The sequence below is a fragment of the Phaseolus vulgaris genome, chromosome 9 (assembly GCF_000499845.2).
Source record: "Phaseolus vulgaris cultivar G19833 chromosome 9, P. vulgaris v2.0, whole genome shotgun sequence".
Lineage (NCBI taxonomy): Eukaryota > Viridiplantae > Streptophyta > Magnoliopsida > Fabales > Fabaceae > Phaseolus > Phaseolus vulgaris.
In genome coordinates, this window is record NC_023751.2 from 14,723,126 (window position 1) to 14,740,206 (window position 17,081).

The 17,081-nt window shown below is 30.4% G+C and overlaps 2 protein-coding genes across 2 annotated transcripts; both read right to left on the bottom strand.

The window, feature by feature from the left end:
- Nucleotides 1–503: 503 nt before the first annotated feature.
- On the bottom strand, nt 504–4,536 carry LOC137823057 (adenine phosphoribosyltransferase 5-like). Its single transcript, XM_068628169.1, has 7 exons — nt 4,116–4,536; nt 3,747–3,857; nt 2,891–2,983; nt 1,871–2,020; nt 1,672–1,730; nt 1,274–1,346; nt 504–708 (listed from the first exon to the last, which is right to left on the bottom strand). The coding sequence occupies exons 1-7, from the start codon at nt 4,204–4,206 to the stop codon at nt 701–703; spliced, it is 585 nt and encodes a 194-aa protein (XP_068484270.1). The 5' UTR covers nt 4,207–4,536; the 3' UTR covers nt 504–700.
- A 2,315-nt stretch (nt 4,537–6,851) lies between these two features.
- Nucleotides 6,852–7,816, bottom strand: LOC137822244 (secreted RxLR effector protein 161-like). The gene is made up of 2 exons (XM_068627138.1): nt 7,561–7,816; nt 6,852–7,111 (listed from the first exon to the last, which is right to left on the bottom strand). The coding sequence occupies exons 1-2, from the start codon at nt 7,814–7,816 to the stop codon at nt 6,852–6,854; spliced, it is 516 nt and encodes a 171-aa protein (XP_068483239.1).
- Nucleotides 7,817–17,081: the final 9,265 nt, after the last annotated feature.

Below are 17,081 nucleotides of genomic sequence, written 5' to 3' on the forward strand. Positions count from 1 at the left end.
ACCTAATGTGTGATATGTTTTTCAAAATCACGTTTTTCAAAGTCACGTTAATCGTGAATGATGTGTGAAACAAAGATCTAAGCTGCTTATGTGGAAAATAACAAAAACAAACACGTGTCACGTGTGAACGACTAAATTATAGCGTTAAAAGTTGCAAGTCAAATCTAATGCTAAGAATTTTGGAAAATAAATAATGACTTGACTTTTAAAACTTTGCAAGATATATTACCTTTGATAAATTCTACTAAATTAGGTTTCATCGGGCTAAAATTAATAGATTTTATTACTTTAATAGCATGTATTGATAAAAAAACATATTTTCCAAGTAAATAGCTGAAGTACTTAATTGATAAAAAAAAATAGAATTAAAATAATGAAGTGAATGAGCTCAAAGTATAATAAAAGTGATTTTTTTAAAGAAATTGTAATATAATATTTTAATTTGAAGAAATGAAGTAAAGTGATTTGGTTATGATGGAATATTGGAAAGATAAATGAAGAAATGCAAGAAGAATCCAACCCTTCCTTGATAATGATTGTTGAAAAGTGTTGGCCATTATGGCTAACATGTACAAGAAGATAAAAAGACATGAATTCCCAGGATGATGATATTTGCCATTTTGCAGAGTCCATGAGCCCAAAACTTATCACATTATGGCCTCTCACACCAACCTTCCTTTTCTATCATCCATCTAAAACATCACATCTCTGCATCAACATGCATATTTACTTTTAGACGAATCATTCATGTTCTTGTAAGGATAGGATAATACCAGAAAAAGCAAAAACCAGTGTTAGATTTCTATTATATAGGTCTTCCCCATCTGCTAAAAGCAACCACATTGCGGCACCCATATTGGCCCCCTCTGCAAATCAAGGGTCACACCAAACCCATAGGGAACTCTCTTTTGGTTTTAGGCTCATAGGTGTATTTCAAAAAGATAACACAGTTTATGCACTTTGTTTACACTTTTCTCTAACCATAAACCATCACATACATATAATAAATTATCACGTTATAGTTAACCCTAAAAGTGCAGCCTCATTTTAGAGGGCGCACTAGCCAAGTGTAGAGCCATGACTTTATGAGATTGCCATAAAAGGTAGCACCAAGGGCCAAAAGTGGTTACAAAAACCAAAAGATGTTGAAATATGTTTACATTGTGATAGCATGAAGCAAAACAAATATAGAGTTATTACTCCAAATTTTTATCTAGTGAAACCATTTATGAGATGAAATTTCCATTGGAGGATTTAGTGGTTGGTGGCGTACCTTTATAACATTTATCTGCTTTACGCGGCTCAACAAGAACATAAAGTGGCTTTCCAATAAGCCTGCACTGCCCCTGAAAAATATTTTTTTTTTTAAATTTCAGCAAAATATCATTTTTCAAAAACAAAATGATGTTTCTGTAACTATAATTAAAAGTAAAATTGAAAACAGACATTTTTTCCCAACATTTAATAGAGAATTCCTTTTGGGTAATTTTGGCATTATGCAGAAGTTGAAAATTTTGTTATTAACCATGAGGACATATATACTGAGATGTAATAAACTGGTGGCTCGTGATCATATAGAGCAATCCAGCAATTTGGTTTTAGAATTTTAAACTAGTGGTAACCTTGAAAAGCATAGAAATTTGTGAGAAAGGTAAATAATTAGTGGGTTACCTTGACATCAGGCACACCAATGACACAAGCACATTCCACTACTTCAGCACCAACACGTTCTACAAAAGAAGTTGAATGAAGGCATATGTGGGGAAGTTGGGACCACATGCATTGAACCATCAGAAGTGAAATGAAAAAGGAAAGAATATAGAGAAAAAAGTAAGGCCCTCCCCCACCCCAAAAAGAGGCTGCAAATCACCTAGAAGTTTTACTCCTGCTGACAGAGTTCCACCTGTGGCCACCAAGTCATCAATTACTATGGCCCGTTCACCCGGCTGGACAGCACCAACATGCAACTCCAAACAATCAGTTCCGTATTCTAGAGCATATTTTTCTGAAATTACTTCACCTAAACACAAAACCATGTCAATGTTATGTGTGTGGAGGGCCCAATCCATCATTGGTTTCGAATTAATTTAAGATTTCATTCCAGCTGACAGCCATTTGGGGTGTCATTCATTGAGCATTTAAAAGTGCAAATGGAAGGTGATTTGGAAAACAAGTTGAATCCTGATCTATGATAACTTTGACTCCATTCACACCAAAGAGATGAGCATCGTCCATTTAATTAGTTTTGGAGGAACCAATGTGAAATTGATGCTGTCTTTCTCTACTGATTCAGTATGCTATAGTGGTATAGCTAGAATTGCTATTATTACCTGGTTCTGATAACTGAATTTCATGTCACGTTTTATGTTATATACATTTACACAGCAATTTAAACACATCATGACAATAATTACTGATCCCAAATGACTTTCATCTGATGCACGTGCTTCGATATTTAGTACATGGAAGTAAGCTGAAAATGAACTATATCAGTTTGTACTAGGCGCCTCAAGAAGAATCTGTCGTAAAATTTCTATTACTCAAGCAGTTAACAGGTTAAAAATAAACATGAATGGCAATGCTGAAAAAACACATCTATCCCCATCTCAAGCAAAATTATTGATCAGAATATACAGAAGTAAGCCTTTTGTTTAACCCAGTTTCCTTAAATTAAACGCAGTCATTGCTTCAATTTTAGATCTTGATGCACCAAATAGTAGAAATTTAGACAAGATGGCTCAGTGCAGATCAGGCAATGTAACCCCCACTGTTGTTTTGGCCATAGTTTGGTACTTTCAAGTCTCAAATTTGACCGAGTTTGTCAAGTTTCAACTTTGACCCATGTTTGGACACAATCTCTTATTCAACATTCAACAAAACACAAATATACCTGGCAGCTTCCGTGGTTTGCGTAAGGGGACAAACTTTGCACCAATGCCCAACGCAACTGAAGGACCAAACAAGAATCCCCTTGCCTCAATTCCTACATGTAAGTCAAGTTCATTAATAATCAACACAAAAACCAACCAAAGGCAACAACCGCAGCAATTGCCATTAAATCTACCAAGCCCCTTCATTAGTTGATGGGTCATTGTTAAAAATGACAACCATGACTCCATTTATTTTCTCCAATAGGCTATCATGACAAGATATGTATGTGGCCTAAATTGAGGTCCATTCTTATTTCAGTCAAAAATCAGAATCAGAAGACTTCCAAGGTAGAAAATACTTTGAATGTTACAAATGGTGCCAACCCACAACCGTGGCAATATATAATATAATATAATATATATATAGCCGTAAAAATCAAAACACGAATAAAATAAAATAAAATAACCAAAAACGCGAATAGAAAAGGGGAAAACTGAATGCCAAGCATATTTTATAATAAAATAGGTAGAAAAAACCGCAAAAGAAACATGTTCTTTGAAGCAAAACTTACTCCAAAGAACACCCAAAAATAAAGCCCCGTAATGTTTAAATTTTTAAGAAATAAAAGAACAAGAATCACCAGAGAAAATAAGGAACCAGAACAAGCCGGGATCTCATTCTGCAAAGGAAAGGAGAAACCTTGGTGCCAAAACTACCACCCCATAAAATTTTAACTTCACATTCTGAACCTTCACTTAAAAAAAAAATAGTCTCTGCTCTCATAGCAACAAGAGGGTACAGAAAAAAAAATGTTTTGTTTTAAATAGTAGCGGACAGTGTGGAAGAGAAGGTGATGGAAGAGTACAGTACGGTACCGGCAACAACGGAAATGTGCATGTCTCTGTAACGATCGACAAAAATGTCGACCGTGTCTTTAAACGCCTTGTGATCCAACAGCAATGTCGTTATGTCTTGGAACATTATTCCTGCGAATTTCACCACCCCCATTAATTTAATCCACCAAAACACACTCCTTAAAATAAACAAAACTAAATAAATGGTTGCAGATCTGTTGGGTAAAAGTTCAAACCGCAGCAACAAAACAAGAAAAGATTTTCAATAAAAACAGGAAGAAGAAGAAGAAGGAGAGGAGGCTGCAAATGAAGGAAGCTTTGTAATATAACAAATAAATAAAAAATAAAATAAAATAGTTGGAAAATTATAAGAGTGAGAGAGATATAGACCATGTTTGGGGAAGTGAGGGACGACTCTGATGGCTTGGGAAATGGCTTGAAGTCTGGGGTCTCCCTTAAGGCCATTCTCTTCTGCAAACATTTTTGTGGGTTGTGTTGTTTTGTGTTGGTGTTCTCTGGGTTTGGTTTTGTATAAAGTGAGAGTGTTGTGTTGTGTTGTGGTGTGTGTGATGTGTAGAGAGATTGAAAAAGGTGATTTGCTTTGGGGCTTTTTGTGTGTTCCCTCCGAAACTGTTACTGATGCTGCTGCTATTACTTTTTTGTTGGTATGGAAGAAGAGCGAAAGCTTTGGCTGTGAGTGTTAAACTTACAAAGTGTGGGCATTTTGTTTGAGCTTATTTATTTATGTCCAGCGTCACTCCCAACCCACCACATTCTAACTCAACAACTCATTATCCTCACGCGATTTCCCAACCCCTTCCTCACACGCTCTTCCTAATTAATTCATTTCTTAAACTGCATTCAATATTTATTTTATCTAATAAATACTTTTCCACTGTTTCATTCTTTTAACTATAATAAACACTCTTTATTTCATTTATGACTATTTAATTCCATTAAATATTTTTCTACAACATTGTCTATGTTCATTGTATTTAACTTTAATCATACTATTTAATTGAAGATATTCATTATTCCTGTAAACAAATAACGAGTTTTGAGCGTATATTAGTAAACATTAGAAGAAGAAATGAAATAAAAACCAATTTTTACAACCCAGAATAATTAGTTGTAATAGTAACTAAATTAGAGACCATTTTAGAAACTAACAAAATTTTTTGTATTAGTTTCTATTATTGTTAAATAGTTTCTAAATTGGTATCTAATTAACCACTAATGTTTTTGCTATCAAATTTAGAAACTAAATAATTGGTAGTTAAAACCTTGGTTGCTAATTACATATCAATTTAGAAACTATTTAAAAATAATAGAAACTAATTTAGAAACCAAACATTCTAAAATGGTCTCTAATTTAGTTACTAATGCAACTAGTTATTTTTTATCCCTAAAAATGTTTATATTTCATGATTTTGTTGTAGTGAAACTTAGAAAAAATAGTTTAATTTATTATTAATTTAATAATAATTTTTTTTTTATAAAAGTTTTCATGTTATGTATCATTATGCAACTTGACATCTTAGCGAGGCTGACACCTCACGTAACAACAATAATCTGTCATCACATGAAAAGTATTACTAAAAAAATTATAAAAAAATACAAAAATATGGGGAAACTAGACCAAAACCCACATGTTAGCAAAAACGATACATAGGTAGACTATACTTATTCATAAAGAATTCTAATAACTTTTACTTTGAATTATAATCAGTTATAATATAATGTAATTTATTATTATCAATTTGAATAAAAATAATCTAATATATTTTAAAATAATTAATTACTATATTGTAAATATATTTTTTAAGACAATTTCAAGAAGAGTTAAAAATTAAAATTCAATCTAAGAAAATGGAATAACGCGTACAAACTTACAAAAAAACTAATATTAATGCACAATTTACAAACATCATACATAATAAAAAGAAAAAATATGTATATAATTATTCAAATCTTGATAAAAAACTATTAGAGTCTTTAGTGGATACAATTAGATGTAATAATTATTTTATTCTATTATAATTTAATATTTTTTGCGCCAAGATGATATAATAATATTATTTTCTACTTAAGTTAAAGTTATTAAAACAGTATAAGTTTTCTCTATATATAATACTTCACATAATTTAAATTATAATGGTAATTAAAAATAATTTCTTATTATTCAAATATATTTGTAAAGAAAGAATTTCCACCGTGATATTAATTTTACAAAAATTATATAATTTATTTATTACTTTAAAAAAAATATATATAATATAAAATAATTTTTTGTATAATTTCGCTAACACTAAATTATATTATAATATATATCTTAATTTTTTTGACATGTTATCTCATGCGTGTTTATATATATAATTGTCGTCGTTGATAAATTCAAACTATATTATTTTTAGAATATTAAATTAAATAATTATTATTTAAATATATTTAAGATATTAACTATAATTTTTTTGTTTTATATTATAAAAATGGTTATATAGATCAAATATAGTTTTGTATAATTTAGTTAATATTTATTTTTTAATATTTTTTTGTAACTCATTAAAAAAAAAATTAAATTTCCAAATTAACAGAGTTGGTGCGTACCCTCAGCATTGCTTGATTGGACCTGTAGAGGCAAGGAGAAGCGGTACAAGCTTTGCGACACCTGATAAGAAGAAAAGAGGGCCAAAGAAACAGAAAAGGAAATCCTAGCACAGTGGTTGAAGAAAACAACATAACACTTGTGAAATAGAGAATGATACTAAGTGTATTATTTCTTACTTGTCAAAGAAAAAGTACAAGAGAGATATATAAAATATGATGAGGTTCATAAGAAGAGTTGAAGCCCAAAACAAACAAGGGCCAAAAGAATTAAAAAAACAAACTATATTTAACACACACACCCCCCCCCCCCCTCAAGTTGAGAGTACAGGTTTTTCATGTGCAGCTTGGATTGTAGCAGTTTGAATGTAGATGGAGATAGAGACTGGTTATCACAGTAGAGTATTGCTGGTTGGATGGAGTGAACATGAAGATCACGTAGCATATATGTTAGCCACTGAATCTCGCATGTGGTGGCGACTAATGCACGGTACTCAGCTTCAGAGAAGCTTCTGGAGATCGTCATTGCTTCTTGGATTTCCAAGAAATAAGAGACTCACCAAGATAAATGGAAAGCCCCGTGACAGACTTTCTTGTCTCTGGACATGTAGCCCAATCTGAGTCGCTATATGCCTTTAGCTGAGGAGTGTTTGCTGCTGATAGAAAGATGCCATTGTCAGGTGCATTCTTTAGATACCAAAGGATACGAAAGGCAGCCTGTTGGTGAACAGTTGTGGGTGCAGAGACAAACTGACTGAGCTTGTTCACACTGAATGTGATGTCTGGCCTGGTGTTCGTCAAGTAGATAAGTCATCCTATTAATCTGCGATATGAAGAGGAATTTGCATCAGCTAGTGGATAGCCTTGAGTGCTGGAGAGAGGTGAGGAGTGGACCATAGGAGTTGGAACATGAACGCATTCAAGCATCCATGTTTTATGTAGAAGATCCAGAGTGTATTTTCATTGTGATAAGTGGATTTCAACGCTGTTGCAGGCTACTTCTAGTCCCAAGAAGAAGGTGAGATCACCCAGATTTTTTATTTGGAAGTTTTGATGTAACATGGTGGTGATGTTTGTGATTTCCTCAGCATTGTTTCCAGTGAGTACAATGTCGTCGACATACACAAGAAGAACAGTGATGTAATTAGAATGTGTTTTTAAAAATAGGGCATGATTAACAACAGATAACACATAACCATTATTAAGTAAAAAATGTGATAATTTAGCATACCATTGCCTGTCAGCCTATCGCATCCCATAAAGGGATCGTTGTAGTTTGCAAACGAATTGTGAATTAGGAACAACAACCCAGGTGGTGGTTTCATGTAGACTTCTTCAAGTAGGTCTCCATGGAGGAAGGCATTATTAACGTCTAGTTGTTTGAGATCCCAGTTGTGTGACGAAGCTACAGCCAGAAGAAGACATAGGGTGGTAAGCTTTGCGACAAGGGCAAAGGTGTCAAGAAAGTCGAGCCCTTCAAGTTGCATGTAGCCCTTTGAAACAAGGCGTGCTTTGTAACGATCTGTTGTGCCATCGGATTTGTGTTTTACTTTATATACCTAACAAAACCCAATTGTTGTTTTTCCTGAGGGAAGCGATACAAGTGTCCATGTCTCGTTAGCAGAGAGGGCAACAAGCTCGTCTTCCATTGCCTTTTTCCAGCAGTCATGTTTGGAAGCATCCTCATAGTTGCGGAGTTCAGTGGAAGAAGAAAAAGAGGCAACAATGTGTTTAAAATTAGAAGATAATTGATTATATGACACAAAATTATCAATGGGATATTTTGAACTTACAGTATGTGTTGATGATAAATCAGTGTGAAAATCTTCAAGGTAGGTTGGTGCCCTTCTGGCTCGAGTGGATCTCCTTGGCAGATTGTGATCCGCATTTTCAGTGGGTATCATAGGCTTAGTAACAGTATTATCAAAGAAAAAAAAATCATAATTGGAGTTATAAGATTGGGGAATGGGCAAAGATAAATTGTTGAAACTCTTATTGTTATCATCTTTCATTTTGCATGGAAAGAGATTTTCATAAAAAGCATTTTGTCTTGAGATCTTAATTCTATGATTCCTAAGATTAAGAAAAATATTACTTTTAGTGTGAGGTTGAAAGCCTAAAAAGATGTCAGATACAAATCTATCATCTATTTTTTTCTGTGAGAAGTGATAGTGCTCGAATAATGAAGACAGTAAAAAACACGCAGTAAAGAAATATCATACAGTGTACCATATAGTCTTTCATAAGGGGTCATGTTTTTAAGTAAATGAGTTGGTATACAATTGATAAGCAAAACAACATGCAAACAAAAAAGTGCCAAAATATAGGAGGTAAGTTAGCTTGAATAAGTAAAGCACGAGTCACATTAAGAATATGTTGGTGTTTACGCTCTACTATACCGTTTTGCTCTGATGTTTCAATGCAGGTTTTTTGATGAATAATTCCTTTAGAAGAGAAAAGATTTGTCATTGCAAACTTAGCTCCATTATCAGAGCGAATAATTTTGACAGTAGTTTGGAAGTGATTTTCAACATAAGATAGAAAACTAGCTACATGAGTTCTCAATTCAGATTTTGTGCGCATAGGAATGACCCAAGTATAACGGGAAAAATGATCTAAAATCATGCATAGAAATGATAGAGCAAGAACCCCAAATATCCATATGTAAAATATTAAAGATTTTAGAAGTAGTGGAATCACTTAAAACAAATGGAAGTTTTCTTTGCTTTGCTTTATGGCAAGTGTCACACAGATATGGTTTTTTAACAAAAATAAAATAGTATCGAGATCTCAATACATGCAATTTTTCATCAGAAAGATGTCTCGGTCTGTTGTGCCACACATTGTCATCGTTCGTGACACAATGAAAAGAAGGAATAGATTTGTTTGTGACAGGTCTTTGAAAAACAGTAGCATGAAAAACATACAAGTCATCTTTGGCATCAACTATACCAATCTTCTCTTTCGTTAGATTGTCCTCTTATCACACAATCCTTAGATGAGAATATCAATTGGCAGTTCAAATTTGAAGCAAGTTTAGAAGCAGACACAAGATTGAAAGCAAATTCAGACACATACAAAACATTTGTTAGATAAAATCTATTGTTGAAAGAAACAGTTCCAGAATAACTGGTGTAAAAACGGTGCCCATTTGGTAGACTAATGAGAACAGGTTTGATGCTTTTATATGTCGTAAAATCAGATAAGCAGGTGCAAACATGGTCAGTTGCTCCTGAATCTAATATCTAAGAACCTTTAATAGTACTGTAAAGATTTGAAAGAATAGCGTTACCTGTTGGAGAGTCTTTATGATTTGTATCAACAGTGAAGGAGCCCACTTGGTTTAATTGTGTTGAAGGTTGACTCGCATTATTGTTGGCAGAATTTTGCTTGAGCATTGTAGACAAAACTTGGCATTGTTGAGCTGTAAAGACAGAGCACATTTCTCCATTTCCCTGTTCTTGCTGACAATTCTCAGAAGAAACATCATCAGTTATAATAGCATTAAGTAGAGGGGTTGTCCTATTGTTAGGTGGATTGTAACCCAGAGGAAAACCATACTTCTTGTAACAAGTGTTTATGGTGTGACCATTCTTACCACAGTGGGTACAAAGTTTTCTATTATTCTTGAACCTAAAATTTTTATTTTCTTGATTTGGAAATCCTACTTTCCTGAAACATACGTTCTCGGTGTGACCCAATTTGCCACAGAAAGAGAAAGTGATAGCAGAATTACGACTTGTACTAGTATGATTAATGCTTGTAATAAAAAAAAAATACTTGCCAATTGACGTTCTTGCTAAGCCACTGGAGAAAAGATTTTGGAGATAGGCGGAACTGGTTTCATAAGGAGCACGTGAGACCAGATACTGTTGAATTGGTTATTAAGCCCTCACAAGAATTGCATTGCCTGGTCTTCACACTTACTTTTGCTGATAATAGAGGCTACAAAAGAAGAACACTTATGCTGACAAACGCAAATGGGATTAGGTCGGAAATTATCGAGTTCATCCCAAATTATCCTTAATTTGGTAAAGTAATCAGTGACTAACAAATCATTTTGACTTAAGGAAGAAGCCTTTAATTGCATATCGAAAATTCTAAATATTGAGTTTAGAATATTGAGTGACTAACAAATCATTTTGACTAACCTTGTGAATATTGAGTTTTTAAATCATTCCAAACATCAACCGCTACATCCATCCAAATTACACTTTGTCTAATTGGAAGAGATACTGAATGCACTAACCATGACATAACCATGTTGTTGCACCTGATCCACGCTGAATATGTAGGATCGTTCATCGGTGGATAGGGGTGAGTTTCCAAAACGAATTCCACCTTGTTCTTTGCGCTCAGCACTGGATAGACCTGCTCCATGAATGGTAGTTCGTCGAGTCGAGAACTGGCGAGAACAGTGAAGCTGCTGGGTTCTCTCCAGGATGAAGATAGAGATAGTTGTTTGCAAAGGGTTCCAACGTAGGCGTAATCGACCTTGTTGTTCGTTCTTCCGCCATTTCACTAAATGGAAAGAAAGAAACAAAAGTAAATACAAGAAAAGCTTATAAAGACAAAAAAGAAAGAAAACAGAGCGCGCAACAGATCTCTTCAAAGGAAGAGCTCTGATACCATAACAGAGTTCGTGCGTATCCTCAGCGTTGCTTGATCGGACCTGTAGAGGCAAGGAGAAGCGGTACAAGCTTTGCGCCACCTGATAAGAAGAAAAGAAGGCCAAAGAAACAGAAAAGGAAACCCTAACACAGTGATTGAAGAAAGCAACAGAACACGTGTGAAAGAGAGAATGATACTAAGTGTATTATTTCTTACTTATCGAAGAAAAAATACAAGAGAGGTATATAAAATATGATGGGGTTCAGAAGAAGAGCTGAAGCACAAAAAGAAAAAAACCCAAAATAAACAGGGACCCAAAAGAATAAAAAATACTAAAATTAACACAAATTATATATAATTCCAGTAAAATTATCATTTTCATTTATTTAAATTTATATTATTGTGTGTAAATTATGCAATTTTTCTATTGTATTATATTATCTTTTTTATCAATTCGATATCTCGTCCTTCTTATGATGTATTTCCAAATCAAGAAATCTTATCATAATAAATAATAAGCATATTAAGGATTTTTTGTCATATTAGCTCAATGGATAGTCATTAAGTATTCATTCCTGACACATGAACCTTAAACCAAATCGATTAATTATTTATAAAGAGAAGATAATCAAAATAAATTTTTTAATTAAGGATTAGATCACTAAACAAATAATAAGCATTGATTAACAAGAGGTTGAATCTGAACATGACTGATAAAACAGAGATACCAACAACGTAATAGTATAAATAGTTGGTTAAACATTAAAAATTAGGTTCAATAATATTAATCATTAATACACCATACTAATTTCATACTAATTTGGGGATCAGATTGTTCTCACATATATCACCATCTTGTTAAACAATACTATTTAAAACATCAAAAATCAAAAATTAAGAGTGAAAAATCAAGAGAAGAAAATCAAGAACAACAAAAACAACAAAAATAAAGAAAATTATGTCCTTTGATTCATTTTGGACATGTAAGAACATTTTTCTTATCCAATTATGTTATATTTAAAAGAAAAACTTAAACTTGATTCTATTAATATACATTTATTTATTCTCATTTACCAACGTTTAATATTTTGATTCAGGAATTAAAGAATGTAATTAATAATTTTAATTTTGTAAAAAATATTGTATGAGTTTTTAATATATTTTTTATCTGTCTAGATATTACTCGTTTATTTTTCCTGCATAGTACCAATGCATGGAGTATTAGTTAAGCGTAGTCCTGAAAAATATTAAATACATAATTGATTTTGTAAAATAATAATTAATTTAGAATTATTTTTCTTTGAAAAGTTGTACAAAATGAAAAGGGACCAGAAAAGAAAAAAAAAATCAATGACAGAGTTTTTAAAAAAAAATAAAAATATATATATATATATATAATTAAGGTATTTTCATTATTATCAGCTAAACAATTATTTTTATAACTATAATAATTAATTAATTGAGTTTTGTAAACCTGTAGACGCTTTTTATTTTCATAATTACTAGTGTCATTCTAGCAACAATTAGCTGATTAATGTAATGAGGAGTTTGAATGAAATGTTCAAATCATGATTTTGTATAAAAAAAACTATAGTTAAAAAGGACAATTCACCTAAGCAATAACTACAACTTATCTTTACAATTATATTGTATACATATTAAAAAAAAATTATATTGCTGATAATTTTTTTTTTTTTTTTTAATTACTAGTACAATTCTAAGATTGGTGGTGATTTTTTTTTATTTTTTTTTTCTGAAATGAACTGCTCAGTAATAAATAAGAATAGGAATGAGAATTTGTTGAAAGCGATATCCTGAAGCTTAAGTTATTTTTTATTTATTTTAAATTTTGACTTTAATATGTTGAAAAATGAAAGTGGTGGGAAGGATACGTGTCGGACAATAGGACACTGAGCGAAATGCATAGAGGAAAGAAAGAACACATTTGAATCCACGTAGTTTTCAAAGTACACACCATTGCCATTTTCTTTTTTTCACATCAAATGGAATAAAAATACAATGACTTATTTAGGTGAATGATTCATTTTATGTTTTATGTTTAAAATGTTGTAAATCACCTATGAACAAAATTAATCTTTTATGTAGTTGATTAAAAAATGTGAAATAAAAATATACAAATAAAAAATGTATTTTAGATCATATATTTAAATATAAATACAAATATTTTTAACTAAACTTAAAGTAAATCTCACTAGAGCTTAAAACATTATATATTTAGAATTCATTATACCTTACCTAATATATATTTTTTATGTTAGACTGATACAAAATTACTAGCACAAATGTATACTTGTTATTAAATTAGATGTAAATTTCATTCAACTTCTCACCGTCTAAAATTTTGTTAACACAACTAAATTATCACTAAAACCAAAGTATCTTTGTTAACATGAGTGTCGTGTTTATTATTGATCACTACAAGAAAATCATAAAATAGAAACAAATTTTAAGAGATCGAAATAATTAGTTGTAATAGTAACTAAATTAGAGACAATTTTAGAAACTAAATAAGAAATTGATTTCTAAATTAGTTTCTATTATTATTAAATAGTTTCTAAATTAGTATCTAATTAACAACCAAGGTTTTAACTACCAATTATTTAGTTTTTAAATTTGGTCTCTAGAACCTTGGTTGCTAATTAGATACCAATTTAGAAACTATTTAACAATAATAGAATTTTAAAAACCAATTTTTTATTTAATTTCTAAAATGGTCTCTAATTTAGTTACTATTGCAACTAATTATCTTGGTCTCTAAAAATTAGTTTCTGTTTCATGATTTTCTTGTAGTGGACACCTAAGTCATGATAGTATATGAATATTCTATAACGTTCATAAAAAAATATACAATATCAACTATGATCAATCCTTATATACATATATACTCCACACACAATTTTTTTCCTTAATTTTTAATATTTATTATATGTGAGGTATGTTATTACATGCGTTATATGATTGAAAAAATGAATATTTGTTACTCAAAGTTTGTAATAATATGTTTAATTTTTTTTTCTCAATATTTTTTAGATCAAATTAGAGCATCTTAACCATTACATTTTCAGAGTGATTTCCTTGAGAGGAAGGAGTTTCAATTCTAGGGAAGTTGATTTGATATTTTATGTTGGATGCATTGAAATTTTAAGAAGGATCAAACCCTATGATATGTATTGTGTGAGGATATGATTCACTTTTTAAATTAGTTGAACTTGATAACTAATTTTTATGTTTGAAATAATGAATCTAGCGTTAGGACTACTATAATTTTAAGTACCCAAATATTAATAATATGAAAGAGTTTCAAATATTAATTATTATGAAGTAATTTTAAAATACAAAATATAATAATTCTTTCAATTTATCCAATTAAAAACTTTAATTAACAAAATTAAAGACATGGAAAATATTTACACAATTAAATATATTTCTAAATTAAAAAATTTGACGAACTAATCCGTTATCCATTCTCTAACAAGATAGGCCAAATAAAATAAAAATAAAAAAACATAATTTTGTCCCCTTTAACAAATATGTAAATATGTGTAGATAAAGTCTGATTTATTTGTGTTATTAAATTTTGTTGTATATATTATAGTTTGCAAACCCTATTAATCAGGTATTTTTTATATTCAGTTGTCTTGGATCTTTATATTTGATAATATGTATTAAATATATAAAGTAGATATAAAATACTAATCTATAAACATCCTGATATATTAAAATACTTTTTTATATTGTTTAATTTTTTTGTAAATTTGATCGTTATCATATCATATCATATCACCGAAAACTTGTTACACTATCATATCATATCGCATTTGATTTACGAAAATAAAAAATGATATGATGAATGGAAGCATGCATAGGTTAAATGTAGGTGGCATTAAATGTGCACCAAACATTATTTATGAACAGAACACAAGCATTACTGGGATACTCCCAAATTCAAATTGCCTGCCACATCCCATTCATTCTTAGATTTTCTTAGGTGGAAAAGATTTTTTTGGTACAGTTAGGTGTACCAGATTTTATTTCATTTATTGTTTACTTTTTTTCCTTATATCAGTGGAAATCAAATAATTTTCTTCTTATGAACCAGATTTGTCTATTTAAAGGTGTAATTACAAAAATTGATGGAAAAACACACCCAAAATTAATACATAATCACGAGTAGAAAATAAATAACACAGAATTTAACGTGGTTCGATCGTAATCATGTGCTCTAATTCTCTGAGCTACAGGTCCCATCCCGTCATCTCTACTGGATATCTGTTTTCGGAGTATCCTAAAAAATGGAGACCTTTCCTCTCCCCAGCCTAAAAAGATGTGAAAGCACGGACAACTAATTAGATTTTTGTTTGTTACAATTTTATTATAAACACAAAAATTTCTTAAATAAAAATTATAAACAGACACAATATTAAGCTTACCCACTGAAACATGGTGTCTAGTTAACCCAACCTAATTAGTAATAAGTACACACTCAACAAAAATATGATTAAAATAATGAAGAGTTTAACTTTCTATAGATTCTTGAAAGTTTTTAAATGCATACAAGTTTTTTAAATAATTTTTCAGAAAATGAAAACGAACTGTGTAATGCTGCACCTAAATATAATATAGATAAAATATTTCTTCCCTACAATTTAATTTTCACACGCATAGCATGAGAATAGTTTTTGCACCGTCAGTAAAATAGCAATAACCTTGGATGTGAGTTTTTAAATAATATTTAAAAATTCAACAATTTCATTATTAGTTTGAATTTCACATACTATTTGAGTAAATTACAGTGCTGATAAATATTAGCAATTATATGGCGTGAAATTTTTAGAATATAATTATTATAAGAAACTTATTATCTTGTCATTTATTATAACCACCAACACAAAATCATATCCATACTAAATCTCCAGTCTCATCTAAATGTATTCATTGCTTTTAATAAAAATATTTTTACAGATATAATAAATTACATGAAATAATGTATTAGAAAAATAGGCAAATTCTTATTATCTTCATCCTTCCTTTTTATATTTTTTTAATTTTAACAATATCTTTCTTTGTATTTTTTTATTTTATTTTCAAGTGATGATAGTTAGTTGTGGTGACCGCTAGTGAATGTTGATGGTTGTGATAAGTTTTATGATGTTTTTTTTACTGATGGTAATTGTGTTTTCATTTACTTGTTTTTTATTTCTTTTTTGGAAGTCACAAAACAAAAAAGATGCAAAAATTAAATACAAAACTAAAAAAAAATATCTTTACATTAGGAAACGTCAAATATAATAAATCTTCTCATCAACTCTCTCACACACGCTCAAACGATGAAAATGTTCTTTCAAATGTTGCGACTGGAAGGAGATATGGGACATGAGGTACAATCGAGATTATTTAAAAATTTGAGATTATACTTCATTTATGATTATTTAATTTTTAAAAAAGATTAAAATAAACTTTTCACTATAAAGATGTAAGGAGAATGTATGAAGATGGAGAGATAATTTGTCAAAAAAAATGTTATAAACTTTAAAAAATAACTTAAAGAGAGAATAAACACTCCCTTTCAAAATAGGAGTAAAATGTGTAAATTACTTTAAAAAAAAAACTTCTGCAGTTATAATTTTATTTGATATTTTTTCCTTAAACAACAAAAAAATCATCACTTGAAAAAACATTTCTTAATTAAAATTACTAAATTATCTCTTTCAACTCTTGTTTGAAAGAAAAATATGAAAAATCCCTCGCTCCATTAATACTCTTTAAAAACTCTTATTTTGAATATTGTTAGAATGAAAACAAATTACTCATTTGAGAAAGAAATTCATAAATTTTCTACCTCAAACTTATAATTTAGATAAGTAATAAATTACGAATTTTCAAACCATGTTAATAACCCTGTACTTCAATATATTACTTTGATAACCAAATTAAAACCAAAAGTTTAATAACATAAGTTCCATAGTAAAAGTCTTAACCTAGCTCTTTTATATATTTAGAATGCAAATCTATAACCACAGTCCAACATGAATTTACAGAACTATGGTTATTATATCTTGTAAAATCATTACCCTCGAGTAAGAGTAAAATCAAAGCTTACTAAGAAAATCCCAAACAGTA